At 47.2% G+C, this 15602-nt stretch overlaps 2 protein-coding genes across 3 annotated transcripts in view; one reads left to right on the plus strand and one right to left on the minus strand.

The window, feature by feature from the left end:
* The window catches only part of TNIP2 (TNFAIP3 interacting protein 2), a 31781-nt gene extending 27337 nt beyond the window's left edge, over nt 1–4444 (plus strand). The window contains exon 6 of the mRNA XM_082652675.1: nt 4248–4444. Coding sequence (XP_082508801.1) covers nt 4248–4346 — 99 coding nt within the window. The 3' untranslated portion in view covers nt 4347–4444. The remainder of the gene's footprint in view (nt 1–4247) is intronic.
* Nucleotides 4445–6760: 2316 nt separating this feature from the next.
* Nucleotides 6761–15602, minus strand: part of FAM193A (family with sequence similarity 193 member A) — a gene marked incomplete at its 5' end in the record, with an annotated part of 100835 nt that continues 91993 nt past the window's right edge. For both annotated transcript variants that reach the window (XM_082653546.1, XM_082653547.1), the window contains one exon: nt 6761–7646. In XM_082653546.1, coding sequence (XP_082509672.1) covers nt 7553–7646 — 94 coding nt within the window. In that variant the 3' untranslated portion in view covers nt 6761–7552. The remainder of the gene's footprint in view (nt 7647–15602) is intronic.

Below are 15602 nucleotides of genomic sequence, written 5' to 3' on the forward strand. Positions count from 1 at the left end.
ATGAAAGTCTCACCTGTGTGCTCATTAGAAAAGATACACTTATGCCAACATTAACCAAGAAAATGAGAGTGATAATCAGACACAGTGGACTTTTAAGACAAAAAATACTACCAGAAATATAGAGCAACAGTGCATAATAAAAGGGTGAATTTATCAGGAATATACAATATACCTAAATTTGTGTAGAGCTAATAATATAAAGCAAAAGAACTAGACAAATGCATAATCATCGTTGGAGATTTTAGCATACCTTTCTCAGTAACTGATAGAAGCAGGGAAAAAAGTCAGTAAGGATACAGAAGATTAAACCTATCTACTTGGCCTAATTTCATATGTAGAACCTAAATTACACCCAAGGAAAGTTAACTATAATTCTTTTCAGGTGTACATGGAATGCTTCCAAAAGAGACAAATCTGTGGACCATAGATCAAGTCACAACATACTCCAAAGAACCTAATCATTGAATTCATGATCGCTGACCACAGTGAAATTAAACCACAACTCAATAACAGAACGATAACTACTAAATTCCCAACACAGTTCTAAATGACCCATGGGAAAAATAAACGCAATGGAGATTAGAAAGTATTCTGAACTGAGTTAAAAATGAAAATACAACTTGCTAAAAATTATGGAATGCAGCTAAAGCAGTGATTAGGGGGAATGTATTAGCTCCAAAGGCATATATTGGAAATGAAGAGAGGTTAAACCTCAGTGATCCAAGTGTTCATCACAAGAAGCTAGGAAAAGAACCACAAATTAGGGACTTCCGTGGTGGTCCAGTGGTTAAGAATTCACCTTCTAATGCAGGGGATGCAGGTTCGATCCCTGGTCAGGGAGCTGACGCCAGCCACATGCTGTGGGGCAACTAAGTCCCTGCGCCACAACTACTGAGCCCACGTGCTCTGGAGCCTGCGCGCCACAACAAAGACCCGACGCAGCCAAGTAATAAAATTTAAAAAATAAAAAGTGCAAATTAAACCCAAAGAAAATGGAAGGAAATAATAAAAGAGCAGAATCAATGAAATGGAAAGCAGACAAAAATCAACAATGCCAAGAGTTAGTTCTTTTAAATAGTAATGAAACTGATAAACCCACAGCATGACTGATGAAGAATAGAAAACAAATTGCTAATTATCAGGAATGAAAGGTGGGCATCACTGTAGATCTCTCAGATCTTGAAAAGAGTATATACTATGAACAATTTACAAAACTGATAAATCTGACAACTTAGATGAAATGGATAAAATCCTTGAAACACACCACTTACTAAAATTGACATAATTAATAGAAAACCCGAATAGCTCTATGTCCATTAAATTGAATCTGTAATTAAAAATCTTTTCACAAAGAAAATTACAGTCTCAGATGACTTCACTGGTGAATTCTTCCAAACATCTAAGAAAGATATACCAATCTTACACTCAGGAAACAGAAAGTGGGAATGTCTCCCCATCTCATTTTATGACACCAAAACCCAAGGACAAGGCAAGAAAGAAAATGACAGACCACTCTCTCTCCTGAACATAGAGGCAAAAGTCCTAAACAAAATATTAACAAATTGAACCCAGCAATATAAAATGGATAATACGTTATAACCAAGTGGAATTTTTATTACAGGAATACAGGATTGGTTGACATAAAACAAAAACAAACAAAACCCACAAAACTAATTTGCCAGAGGAGAAACCATAGGATCATCTCAACAGAAGCAGAAAAAGCTTACGACACGATTTAATACCCACTCATGAGAACACTGAGCAAACTAGGAATAGAAGGGATTTCCTCGATCTGATCAAGGTATGTGTCCAAAAGACCTATGGCCAGCTTTCTATGTGACGATGAAATACTGAGTGCTGCCCCTGCTGAATCCCATCAAGGCAAGGTGTCCACTTTTTAAAATTTTTATTTATTTACTTTTTGGCTGCGTCGAGTCTTCGTTGCTGCGTGCGGGCTTTGTCCAGTTGTGGCGAGCGGGGGCTACTCTTCGCTGCGGAGCTCAGGCTCTAGGCATGTGGGCTTCAGTAGCTGTGGCTCGCGGGCTCTAGAGCACAGGCTCAGTAGTTGTGGCACACGGGCTTCATTGCTCCGCGGCACGTGGGATCTTCCCGGACCAGGGCTCGAACCCGTGTGCCCTGCATTGGCAGGCGGATTCTTAACCACTGTGCTGCCAGGGACGCCCCAAGGTGTTCACTCTTATTGCTGCAATTACACATTGTACAGGAGATACCCAGTGCAATCAGGCAATAAAAGGGAAAAAAGGACAGAAAAATTGGAAGAGAAAAAGATCAAACTATCGCTATTCATAGATGACAGACTGTGGATATAGAAAATCCCTAGGGGACCTTAAGAAAAAAGTTTAGAATTAGTCAAGTTGACCATCTCAAGATACAAAGACAATGTATGAAACATCTACTGTATTCCTGTATATCTGCAACAATTGGAAAAGCAATTGTTATAAACCTGTTGTGGGTTGAATTGTGTCTCCCCCAAAAGATATGTTTACCAAAACGATGCTGAAGTCCTAACCCCCAGAATGTGTGACTGTGACCTCATCTGGAAATAGGGTCTTTGCAGGTATAATCTCAGGTGATGTCCTGCTGGATTAGAGTGGGCCCCAAATCCGATGACTGGTGTTCTTACAAGAAAAGGACAAGAGACAGACACAGGTGAGAACATACCGTATGAAAACAGAGGCAGAGATTGCAGTGATGCCTGTATAAACCAAGGACTGCCAGCGACCACCAGAAGCCAGTAGTGAGGCATGAAGAAATGTTTCCTCACAACCTCTAGAAGGAACCAGTTCCACTGACACCTGGATCTTGGATTATATCCTCCAGAACTGAGAGAATAAATTCCTGAGCCACCTAGTTTGGGGTGCTTTTTTATGGGAGCCCCAGGAAACTAATGCATAACTCTACTTAGGTAATGTCAAGGACCTAAAATGCTTAGGAGAAAATTATCAGAAGTGTGCAAAACCTTTACAATAAAAGCTGTAAAATATTGCTTAGAGAAATTCAAGAGCACACAAATAAAAGATACCATGTTCATAGACTGGGAACTCAGTAGTCCTTAAGATGCCCGTTCTTCCCAAGTTGATCTATAGACTCAGTACAATCTCAGTCACAATCCCAATAGGCCTCTATGACAAACTGATTTTAAAATGAGTACTCCCCCCCCCCCCATTTCTTGGACTCCAGTTACATGTGTGTTAGAATGCCTGATATGGTCCCACAGGTCTTTATTTTTTGGCTGCGCCGCACGGCACGCGAGATCTTAGTTCCCCGACCAGGGATCGAACCCGTGCCCCTGCAGTGGAAACTTGGAGTCCTAACCACTGGACTGCCAGGGGAGTCCCTCCCACAGGTCATTTTTTTCCCCCAGTCTCTTTTCTCTCAGTACTTCATTTCTGGTCGTTTCTGTTTATATGCCATCAAGGTCACAGGTATTTTCTTCCGGCGTTTCTCATCTGCTGTGGTAGTGTTTTTCATTTCAGATATCGTTATCTTTTGTCCTTTGGGTTTGGATCTTTTTTACATCTTCCAGTTCTCCTCCTTGTTCACGTTTTCCTTTATATCCTTCAGCGCAGTCGTAAGATTTGTAAGGGTCGTTTTAAAGTCCTCGCCTGCAAATTCACCATCTTTGGTTCTGCTTCTATTGCTTGTTCGATATTTCTTCCGATTTATGGTTTATATTTTCCTTCTTCTTGGGATGGCCTGCTAATTTTTTGCCTGGATTCCAGCATTTTGAATTTTACTTTAGTGTGGGATGGTTTCGTATTTCTTCTAAAAGAATGTTGGACTCTGTTCCAGCAGGCAGTTAAGTTACTTAGGACCAGTTTGATCCTTCTTAGGCTTGCTTTTAGCTTTAGATTCCATACTAGGGTAAGAGAAGCCCACTGCCGAGCTGAGACCCTTCTGAGGGCTCCACGCCAATACCCGTGTACAACCAGGTCTCTCCACCCTGGTTGCTGGAAACTTTCCCCCTGGATTTATGGAACTTTATGCCACACGTGCACAGATGAGTAGATTCGAGGGGGTTCCCTGCAGACCCGTGGAGCGCTCTAAGTGCAGCCCCTCCTGTCTGCATCTCTGCCCCACACACTCCAGCCACCCCACATGCTGGTCTCTGCTTCCTCTGCTCAGCAACCCTGCTGGGCTCCTCCCAGTGCTGGGGCCTGCAGGCTGCCTCCAGGCCGGAAGCTGGGGCCCTCAGAGGCTCACCTTGTTCCCTGCCCTTCACTCAGGAAACACTGCCACGTGCTGCCTCTGCTCCCACATCCAAGAACACCGTTAAGAAAACTTCCTTGGCTTCACAGTTAACAGCAGGAGGACGGTTTCTGTAGCCACTCTTCCTCCACAGACACTGCTGCTGCTGCTGAGTTTAACAGTCCAGGCACATGGTTCTCACTCTCCAGACGACACCGCATTCTCCACCGAAGACAAGCCGGGGCTCCCAGGACCCAGCTGGCTCCACACTCAGCTACGTGAGTGGTCCTGACAGTTAAGTTCTTCCCAGTCCAGAGGTGTCTGAAATCTCCTTCCGTGCTGCGTGTCTCCACCCCGCAGTGCTGTTTACTCTTAACACTTAGTAGTGGATCCAAAACCTGTGACTGTCAAGGTGAAGCAGCAGAACGTCACTTGCATTCTGTCATTCTCTGTGATGACTTGGAGGTTTTATTTTTGTTTAAAACAGTATGAACTGTGGGTTAAGTTTTTTCTTCTCCTTTTAAAAAATACAGTAATGAAACTGAGAAGTATCAATCCTTTCTGGTACCGTAACGTTTTGATTTTTTAATGGCATGAGTATGTGGGCAAACTTCAATAAAAGAACATTTTGCTGTTTTTTTAGCTACTGTTACTTCATCGTAAGATTACTTATCAACGTGATCTGAAGAGGCTCCCCCAGAGGCTGACCCCAGGTCGGGGAGTGACCTCATCGGGAACCTGAGGGGCTTGCCTGGGGCTTTGGTGTCCCCACCTGTCAATGTACGGACCGGGGCGAGGGCCTGGCTCACACCTAGACCACAGTAACAAGTCGCCAGAACCCTTGACCAGGGCCTGGGCCTCCCGGGGCCTGAATCCATCCTCTCTTCTGTTCCCGAGATGCCCCCTTGAGGAGTGATCCAAAGGAACATCAGGGTTGGTCTTGCAGGTTGGGTGGAATTTCCAGGGAACTCGGGAAGTGCGTCCCGGCAAGGAGAGAGGCCGGGTGGTCCTAGGGGCCAAGCGTGCAGACTCGGAACCAGGTGTAGACGGCACGCCCGCGTGCTGGGCGGAGCGGGGTGTGGAGGCGGCAGGGGCCCCTCAGGAGCCGTGTGGTGGGGCGGGTGGTGCTCAGTGCTGGGGCACACAGGGCTCCCCTCACCACGGCTCACCTCACAGCAGGGAACCTGTAGCTCTCAGCAGCCAACGCGGCCCACAGGGCAGACGAAGCGGAGGCTTACCTACGGGTGGCTCTGCCCCCGACGGCCTCAAGACTGTTCCCCGGGAGAACAGGGGTGGGCACAGGCGGGTCTCGGGGCCCGAGCGGGCAGCTCCCCCTAAGGGGTCCAGCCTGGACTCGTCCCAGGGTTTGCTCCCTGGCCCTGCCTGTGCTCTCACCAAGTGCCCGGCCTCAGCAAGGCGGGGATGAGCCCAGCCCTGGGCTTGGGGTCCTGGGGGAACGTGGGGGGGTCTCTGCCCCTCCCGAGGACACCCTCTGGCGTGGTCACAGCCCGGCCTCAGTTTCTTCCTTTGCTGGATCACCCCATCACCCAGAAAAAGGAACCGGCCTCTTGACCCCAAAGCCCCTCTGCCTCCTGCCCCTCCCCCACTCTCCTGTAAACCAGCTTCCACTGGGCGCCGGCCAAGGTCACCTCAGCATCAGAGCCACGTGGCCAGTCTCTCCCTGCCCCACGGCCTCCAGGCTGCCCTCATCCTCACCTGCTCTTGAAGCCTGGTTCTGGGGCTCGAACCCTGGTCCCGTCCACACAGGTTCATGAACATTTCACCAGGTGCCTGATGGGCACTGCAGACGGGACCCCTCCAGGGACCGCAGCCCCTCCTTCCCAGAGCTCAGACCACAGCCTTGGGGTCCTCCTTGCCCCCTCTCATCCTCCTACCTGCATCCCGTCTGTCAGGAAGCCCTGTGGGTCCAGCCGTCAGAGTAATTCCGCAGGCCAGTCCCACTCACCCTCTCTCAGGCTAAGAGCCAGGCCGGGCACGGTCTCCACACAGAAGCGGGGCCCTCGCCGCTCCCCCTTCACTCAGGGACGAGCCATATCCTTGTATGTGCACAGAAGCAGCTTCACCAAGAGGCCGGGAGCAGCGGGAGCTATGGAGTGTTCTAGGGGGTGAGTGGAAGCCAGGCTGCAACCAGGCGGCAGCTCCACGCCAGCTTTCTGCACACTGATGACAGAGCTCAGAAGAAAGGGACCATGCTGGGATTCCTTTTGTTCACTCTAAATGCTATTAGCACGTTGTTGCCAGCTTATACCCGATTAAATACTTGTAGTTCTTCATTGCTGTCTCAGAGGTCACCCTCCCTGCGCCCCCGAGACTGGGTGGGGGCACCCGCCTCCAAGGCCATATGGAAGCCCAGCCCACTCCCCACTCCCCTCTGCTGGGCCCCCCAGCCCCTGCTCCACACCCCTGCTGTCCTCTTGGCACTTACCACTGTGGCCCACCGACAGCGCTGAGTCCCTGGCTGGGCTGTGTCCTGGGCACGCGAAGGCCCGGGTGACCTGCTAGATGGAGGAGGGTGAGGGCACCAGGAATCGAGAGCTGCCGCCGCCGGCGACCCTAGAGGTGCTCCAGGGCCAGGGCCCGGGGTCCCCTCGGGGGCACAGCCATCAGCTTGCCCGCCCCCTCCCCGCCGCAGCCCATCACAAAGCAACCAGACGAGGCCTCCTGCTGTACTAATGTATTCCATCTTTCAAAAAGAAAGACATGATTTTAATATTACTTAACAATATGTTAAAAAAGTAGCCAGGCAGGCCTCCGTGTTAATACAGCCGAACACTCTAACAGACTTGATGGTGTGAGTACTGGGTGGGTGCTTTGTGTTTGAACTTTCTCATTCTGCAAGGGATCTTACACAAGCTGGCTACAAGTCAGGGGGATCAGACACGGACAGCGCGACGTGTACACTCTTAAACAGTAGATTGTGGAGGAGAACGGAGAGCCCTGCCCTGCCCGGCCGCCTCGGGTGGGACGCAGGGCACAGAGAGCTGAGCGCAGCGACACCCCGGCAGGGCAGGTGGCGGGACAGGGCGAGACACAGAGGCAACGGGCCACGTGGGGATGCGAACCCGTCCGGCCGCGGCCCAGGCCTCCGAGGCCGCGGCGGTGGAGAAGGTGGCAGAGCTACTGTTCCGATCCGACGGCAGAGCTACGGTCAAGGCGGCTCACTCACAGACTACACGCACACGAGCTAACAATGCGGGTCGAGCAGCAAGTTCTCGGTCGGGAGGGGGCTCGGGTGCGGCGGCCCACCCGCACAGCCCGGGGCAGGCACGGCAGCTCCGGGCCCGGCCCACCGCCCGCGTGTCCCTCTCCAGGCGGTCCCCGTTCAGTGGGCAGCAAAGGTGGCTTTTTTCAAGCTGAAATTGGACCAGTTGATGGACAGTCTCTGTCGGGTCTGCCTAGCGGAATCCAAACAGAACCTGCGAAGAAAAGAAGCCCAGCGGTCACGGGAGGAAGAGGCCCACACCCGGTATGCAGCCGGAGAAGCCCAGCACCCAACTGGGCTCAGCGTGCGGGACCCCGCTGGCGTCCACCGTCTCCCCACGCCTTGCTGCCGGAGGAACAGGGTCCCCCCTTCAGGACACTGGCCAGCACCCTGGACATCTCTGGCGCTTTATGTCCTTTTCTCTCGTTCTTTAGGAAGCCGCCCGTCCCAGCCAAGCTCTGCCCACGGCCACCAGCCTGCCCTCATTTACCCACGAGGTCACAGTGAGTGTGATGTGAAACAAGCATTTGTATGAGACACAGTTACAACACTGGCCGGCCCCTCCCCCCGCCCCCACCCCCGCCTTCAGGGGCAGGTCGAATGCCCACAGGCCTCCAAGGCCAGCGCAGCCTCGCCGTCGTGCTGCCCCCTGCTTCCCAGGCAATGATGGCCGAGTTCCGTACTAGATGAAGCAAAGAACATTTTCTTTCAAAAGCCTTTACTTTTGCCTAATTTCTGAAATTCTCACCCTTCCAGCACTAACGTGGGTAGCAGGAATTTGGATTAAACTAGAAAATGGTGTTGTTGTCACTCGTGCAGCAGGTGAAATGAAGTGTTTTTGCTTCAGCTGTGGTTAAATCGCTGAACCAGTCATCGGTGCTGTGTGCCTGGAGGACTGTGTCCAGGTAGATGAAGCCCCCGGCCACCCTGCCCCTCGGCGAAGGGCTGCACCGTCTCCCAGGATCCAAACTCTCTTTCCCTGGACACGGCTGGTCAACCCCAAGTCCTAGTGGTGTCACCTTTTAAACCTTCTGGAAGCTTCCACCTTCTCCTCCACTGTCTCTGCATCAGCACGTGTGTGTCCCCACCCTTCACGCTGCAGCCAGAACGCTCGGAAGCACCAACCACGTCCCTGCTCCAAGCCGCTGAGAGGAGCTGCAGCCCGAACCAAAGCAGGGTCTCCACGGGGCCCAGGCCGCCTGGTCTGCGTCCTCCCCACACCCTGGCTCCACTCTGGACACCATCTCCCGTCAGGCCTCCGTACTGCCAACCGTGGACTGGGTCACGCACACTTACATACACGTGTACAGAGCACGCGAGTACAGGTAACTATAAGGCAAAAAAAGCCTGGGTACCCGCCCCCCGGGTCAGGAAAACCAACATTGCCAACCCTGGGGCGCCATGCTGTGCCCTCCCAAGCAGGGAGCCACCACCCCAGCCTTTGCAACCAGCAACCCTCATGGTTCTTTGTAGTTTCACGACTCGACGGTGGCTCGTGCTGATTCCTTTCTTTCTTTTTTTAACATTTAATTAATTAGTTACTTAAGGCTGTGTCAGGTCTTTGTTGCGGCACGCAGGATCTTCGTTGAGGCACGTGGGATCTTTTGTTGTGGCGCACGGGTTCCAGGGCACGTGGGCTCTGTAGCTGCACCACACGGGCTCTCTAGTTGAGGCGTGCGAGCTCAGTAGTTGTGGCACGTGGGCTTAGCTGCCCCGCGGCATGTGGGATCTCAGTTCCCCGACCAGGGATCGAACCCGCGTCCCCTGCATTGGAAGGCGGATTCTTTATCACTGGACCTCCAGGTAAGTCTCTCATGTTGATTTCTAAACACACAGGAACAGAACCGTACTGTATGTTTTCATGTCGCTCCTTTCATTCAACAGTACGTTCATGCGATTCCGCCGCAAGGCCACAGGCACGGTGGGACTGTTTGCTGGAGTATGTGGGGCGCACAACTTGGCCGCTGCAACTTCACACGAGCTCTTCTCCAAGGTGGTCTGACCTGCCCTGCTGCTCCTCGCCCGCGGAGGGAGTCGGGCCCAGCTGCTCCCCAGTGCCAGTCGGGCTGAGGCCGCCACAGTTAACTGGTCACAGGTTTTCTGCGACACCGTTTCATTTGCCCACTTGTCCACAGGTCTGTCTTTCCTTAATGGTCTGTAATGTTTACACATCGTGACACTAATCCTCTGTGATGTGCTGCAAATATTGTTTTCTCACTTTCTTTAAAGCAAACTGTTGATTTTAATGTAGCTCAATTTATCAATCTTTTGTTTTATGGTTGGTGTTTCTAAGAAATCTTTCCCTATGCTCAAAATTAAAAGGTTTGCATATGACACTTAAAATCTTAACCCATCTGAAGTCGACCCTGAGTGTGGTGTGATGCAGGGACAACACACCTGCACAGCTCCATTTATGCACACCTTCTTCCCACAGTGATCAGCCGACCCATCTTCTGTCACACACCAAAGCTCAGTGTTCGTACAGGCCTGTTTCTGGGCACCAATGTCACCACATTTTAATAACCAGGACTTTCCAAGTCCTTACAATGGGTAGGAAAAGGAGCCTTCCTTATTCTCCCTATTCTTCTAGGAGGATACTAGCGATCCTTGACAATTTTTTTCTTTTGTGGGTCAATGTAACACATTATAGCAGGGTGAATAAAACAAATGTATGACATGAAGAGTCATTATAAAGCAAATAGTGTGGATCACCAGAGTCAAGCTGGGGACCCCCTGCCTGGTGTTTCCTCTCCTCCGAAGTAATCACCATTCTGGCTTTTTACGTTGATCACTTCCGTGTCTTTCTTTCAAGTTTTAATGCCTACGTACGCATCCCTGAACATAGTTCACTTCTAAAAACATACTTTATTTAGGTATAATTTATGTACAGCAAATTGCAGTTAGTGTAGAGCCCACAGTGCTGACAAACATATACGTCTGGGAAACCATCACCTCAACCAGGACACAGAACGTTTCCGCGAAACCCCCAAGTCTCCTTGCCGCTCTAGCCCCAGGCAGGCAAACAGGGACCTCTTGGCCTGTGACCACAGATGAGCGTGTGTGTTCTGGGATTTCGCGTCAGTGGAGCCTCCGCACGCATTCTGTCTGGCTTCTTGCACTAAGCAGGCGCCTCTGAGGACTGGCCGTGTGCTGCGGCGGCAGCCTTTTACTGCTGAGTGGCATCCACTGGAGGGACAGAGCACCGTTTTGTTTATCTGCTCATCTGTGTGGACCTCTGGGTTGATCCCAGTTTTGGGCTACAAATAAGACTTCCAGGAACATTCAGGAAGAAGTCGTCGTGCAGGCATCCACTCTGCCTTCTCTTGGGCTTTTGGGCAGCCCCCAGCAGTAGAGCTGCTGGACTGAACAGCAGGCATATTAAACAATGTACTTTAGTTCTGCCCAATTTTTAGTTTATGTAAACTGGATATCGCGTCCATTCTTGAGCACCGGCCCTTGTCTAACGTCCAGTCTGTAAGATGCATCTGTGCTGCGGACTGCTCTGGTTTGTTCCTTTCTGTTGCTGTAACACTTCTCCTTTGACTGTACCACAATGTGTCCAACCCAACCAGTTTTAGAAACACTGTGTTAAGTTCCACAAAACCCTTCTTGGGTTTTAAATCCACAGATAAACTTGCGGAAGCTGGGGAGCTTAAAGGTACTTTTTTTTTTGCTATGTAGTTCCATTTGTATGAAGTTCAAAAATACGCAAAACTGATGTATGGTGAAAGATCACCTTTACTTTGGGGGCGCTGGTGATGACTGGGGACGTGTGAAGCAGGCTTCTGGGTGCTGGTAACGCACACCTTGGCCAGGTGGTGGTTACCTGGATGTGCTCACTTTGTTAAAGTTCACTGAGCTCGAAGGCACTAATCTTCTACGCATGAACACGAAGAACCTGTGTGACCCGGGTCCCTCAATGCTCTCCTGTGAAGTCTCATCGCCTTCTGTGCACGAGTCTTGTGCAACTCCTACTAGCTTTATTCACGGACGCTGCACAGATCTTGCTGCTGTGATAAACGCTGTCTTCACGTAAACTACATTTCTGAATTATTGGTGGCGTAGAGGAAAATAACTTCCGTACACTTATCCTACAGCCAGGCTCTTGCTAAACTGTCCTGTTTTCTTCCGTCGTTTCCTATGTAGACAATGAGATCATCTGTAAAATGAAATTCTACTTCCTCCTTTCCGTGCCTCATGCCTTTAATGTCTTGTCTGTCTTACCGTGCTCGCCAGGAACCACGATTTAGGGTTGACCAGAAGAGGACATAAGAGGGCGGCAGGGCGGCTTTGTTTTTGCACATGCTTCCACATCTTTCCCGTTTTGGAAAACGTTTCATGTAGCTTTCTTTTCTCTTCTTTCTCTCCCTCTTTTGGTAAATTCCTTTTTTAGGGTTAAAGATATTTTCTTCTATTGCTTACTATTTAAAAAAGTAGTTACAAATGGGTGCTAAGACTTTAGCACAGGTTTTTTCTGAACTCACTGGGATGACCGCATGACCCTCCGTTACTATGTTACTGTGCCAGATAACACTGCGGAGTTCCTAACGTCAGAAACTCCTTGCATTCAGTCCTGGGGCAAAGCCGGTTTGGTAACAGGCTGCTCTTTGAAAACACCGTACACTGTTGGATTTAGCATGTGAATATTTTCGTGACGATTTTTGCACCTAATACTCATGAGAGAAACCAATGTCTAATTTCCCATTTCCTTCTGGTGCTGTTTTTGGCAGATTTTGGTCTCCACATTTTACTTCTCTCATAAAACAAAGAGGGGAGCACGCTCCTGTGCTGTCTCATTTCAGTTCTCCGGTAGAATCTACAAGACAGAATAATCTTTCTTTGAAAGTCTTGGACAATTCTCTGTGAAACTGTCAGAATGTAGTTTTCTCACTGGGAAGACTCAGAACTGCTGCTTTAATCTAATAGTTACTGGACCATTCACGCTATTTTTCTATTGGGTTAATTTTGTGTCTTATTTAAGTTTTAAAGTTAATTGTTGTGAAGTTGCTTCCAGTCTCTGGAGTTACGTCCTCCTTTTCACTTACGTACTCACAAAATCAAAGAAACCTTTTATATTACAGAGAATTTCAAACACACCCAAAAGCAGAGAATGGTAAAATGAACAGAGCCACCATCCAACTGTGATAATGATCAACATTCTGTTTCTCCTTCCACCTAATTATGGTGTTTTGGGTGTCTTTTTTCTACTTTTCTTGACTAGTCTCTCAAAGGTTTATTTATTTAATGTTTTCAAAGAATCAAATTTTGGCTTTGATGATCTTCTCTTTGTTTCCTATTTCATTATTGCTCTTATGTATTATCTCCTTTGTTTCACTTTCTTTGAGTTTATTCTATTGCTGTTTTCCTAATTTCTCAAATTAAATCCTAAACTCATTAATTTTCAGGTTTTTAATACTTAACTCCAGCATTTAAGGCTTCAGTGGAAGTGCTCCCAAGGGCAAACCTTTTCTTTTTTTTAAAATTTTCTTGAAGTGCAGTTGATTTATAATGTGGTGTTAATTTCTGCTGTACAGCAAAGTAACTCAGTTTTATATACATATGTATGTGTGTGTGTGTGTGTCTGTCTGTGTGTATCTGTGTGTGTATATATGTGTGTGTATATATATATATATATATGTGTATATCCCTTTCCACTGTGGTTTATCATAGGGTATTGAATCTAGTTAGTTCCCTGTGCTCTACAGTAGGACCTTAGTTGTTTATCCATTCTCTATATAATAGCTTACATCTGCTAACCCCAAACTCCCACTCCATCCCTCCCCCAACCCCCTCCCCCTTGGCAACTACAAGACTGTTCTCTATGTCTGTTTCTGTTTCATAGATAAGTTCATTTTAGATTCCACATATAAGTGATATCATATGATATTTGTCTTTCTCTGACTTACTTGACTTAGTATGATAATCTCCAGTTGCATCCATGTTGCTGCAAATGGCATTATTTCGTTCTGTTTTATGGCTGAGTAATATTCCATCGTGTATATGTACCACATCTTCTTTATCCATTCATCTGTCGACGGACATTTAGGTTGTTTCCATGTTTTGGCTATTGTAAACAGTGCCATTACGAACATACGGGTGCATGTATCTTTTTGAATTATAGTTTTTTCTGGCTATATGCCCAGTAGTGGGATTGCTGGGTCATATGGTTGCTCTATTTTTAGTTTTTTGAGGAACCTCCATACTGCTCTCCACAGTTGCTGTACCAATTTACATTCCCACCAACAGTGTAGGAGGGGTCCCTTTTCTCCACACCCATGAGCAAAACCTTTTCTGCATTCCACAGGTTTTCACATGCAATATTTTCCTTATCTTTTAGTTCTATATATTTTTAAATGTCCACTGTGGTTTCTTACTTGACCCATGAGTTATTTAAACTTACATACTTCCAGATTTCCAAATATTTAGGGACATAAAATCTATCTCTTGTAAATATGCAACTTCAACATGTTGTGGTCAGAGAACACAAATTATACATCCTTCTTTGACATGTTTGAGCCTTGCTTTCTGTGGCCCAGCACATATCCCGTTTCTGTGGATGGCCCCATGTGTGTAAGAACTCAGCTCTCTGTGTCTTGGATGCAGGGTTTCACCTACATCCATTAGACTGAGCTTGCCGGTCAAGTTCACAGGGGGGCCTGGGCTGCTCACGCCAATCAGGGCGCACCAGGACGGTGGATTTGTTTGATTCTCTGTGAAGCCCAAATTGCTTTTTGTATCTTGAGGCTATTTCATTAAGTACTTGTGTTTAAAATTCCTATTTCTTCCTGACAAAGAACATTTTATCATTATGTAGCAAACTTCATCTATCCCTTGTGTTAAAATATACTTTGTCTGAGAAGAACAACTGTAACAGTTTCCTTTTTCCTTTCTCTTTATTTCCACCTTTCTTTTCATTATAGTTTAGGTATGTTCTTGTAAACAGTATATATACATATGTGTGTGTGTGTGTGTGTGTGTGTGTGTATATTTATTTATTTAAAAAATTTAACACAACCTGACAAACTACTTTTAATTTTGTCTGCTTACGGCCTATCATGGTTACTGACACAACTGGACTTGTGTCTATCATCTTTTTAAAATTTGTTTGTTGTACTTTCTCTACATTTATTTTTTTTCTCTTTTTGTTTTGATTTTTTTCCCTTCTACTGATCAGCAATTTATACACCCTATTTCTATTCTTTCAATGCTTGCTCTTGAAACTGTGTCCTGCCCGTTTAGCTTAAAGTCTGAATGTTAACTACCTGAACAACAGAAGGACTTCAGGATGCTCAGTTCTGATGATTTCACACCTAACTGACATACTACTGCTGTTCAGTACTGGGGTTCTTTCAAACATAATGTCAGTTAGATATTTACCTAGATTTATCAGGCTGTTTTTCATTCCTTCCTGTGTATGTTACAGTGATCTTCTGAGATCAATTTCCTTTTTCTTTTCTTTCTTCTTTTTATTTTTTTGGGGTCACGCTGCGCAGCTTGCAAGATCTTAATCCCCTGACCAGGGATTGAACCCATGTCTCCTGCAGTGGAAGCATGGAATCCTAACCACTGGACCACCAGGGAATTCCCGATTTCCTTTTTCTTAAAGTATACTTGTAGATGTTTCCTTTTAAAACAGGTCTCTTTGTAGCAAGCTCCTACACTTTTTCTTTATTATGGGAAAGAACAGTTTTGTGGGATACATAATTATAGACTGACAATCTTCTTTCAACACTGTAAAGATCACTCCATGGTCTCTGGTTTCATATGCTATGTCTAGAAACGGATTTTTGTTTGTTTATCCTACTGGTATATGTTGTGCTTTTGAATTTGTAGATTCAAATTTCCCATTAGTTCTGCAAAATCCTCAGGCATCTTATCTCTTTAAATCCTGCTTTTCTGTGGTCTCCATTCCCTCCCAGAGGGGCTTCCGTTAGGTGTATGTCAGACTTAGCCACTCCTCCATGTCTCTTAAGCCCTCTTTCACATTTTCTATTTTCCTTATAATCTTGGTGCATTCTGGGTACACTTTCCAGTTATATCTTCCAGTTCATTAATTCCCTCTTCAGCAGTGTCTAATCTGTTTATCAGGTATCTATCTACTGAGGTCTTGACTTTAATAATTCTATTTTTCATTTCTAGATTTTTATTGTTGGTCTTGGGTGTTTGATAA

This window comes from Grampus griseus, assembly GCF_964374135.1.
Source record: "Grampus griseus genome assembly, chromosome: 4".
NCBI lineage: Eukaryota > Metazoa > Chordata > Mammalia > Artiodactyla > Delphinidae > Grampus > Grampus griseus.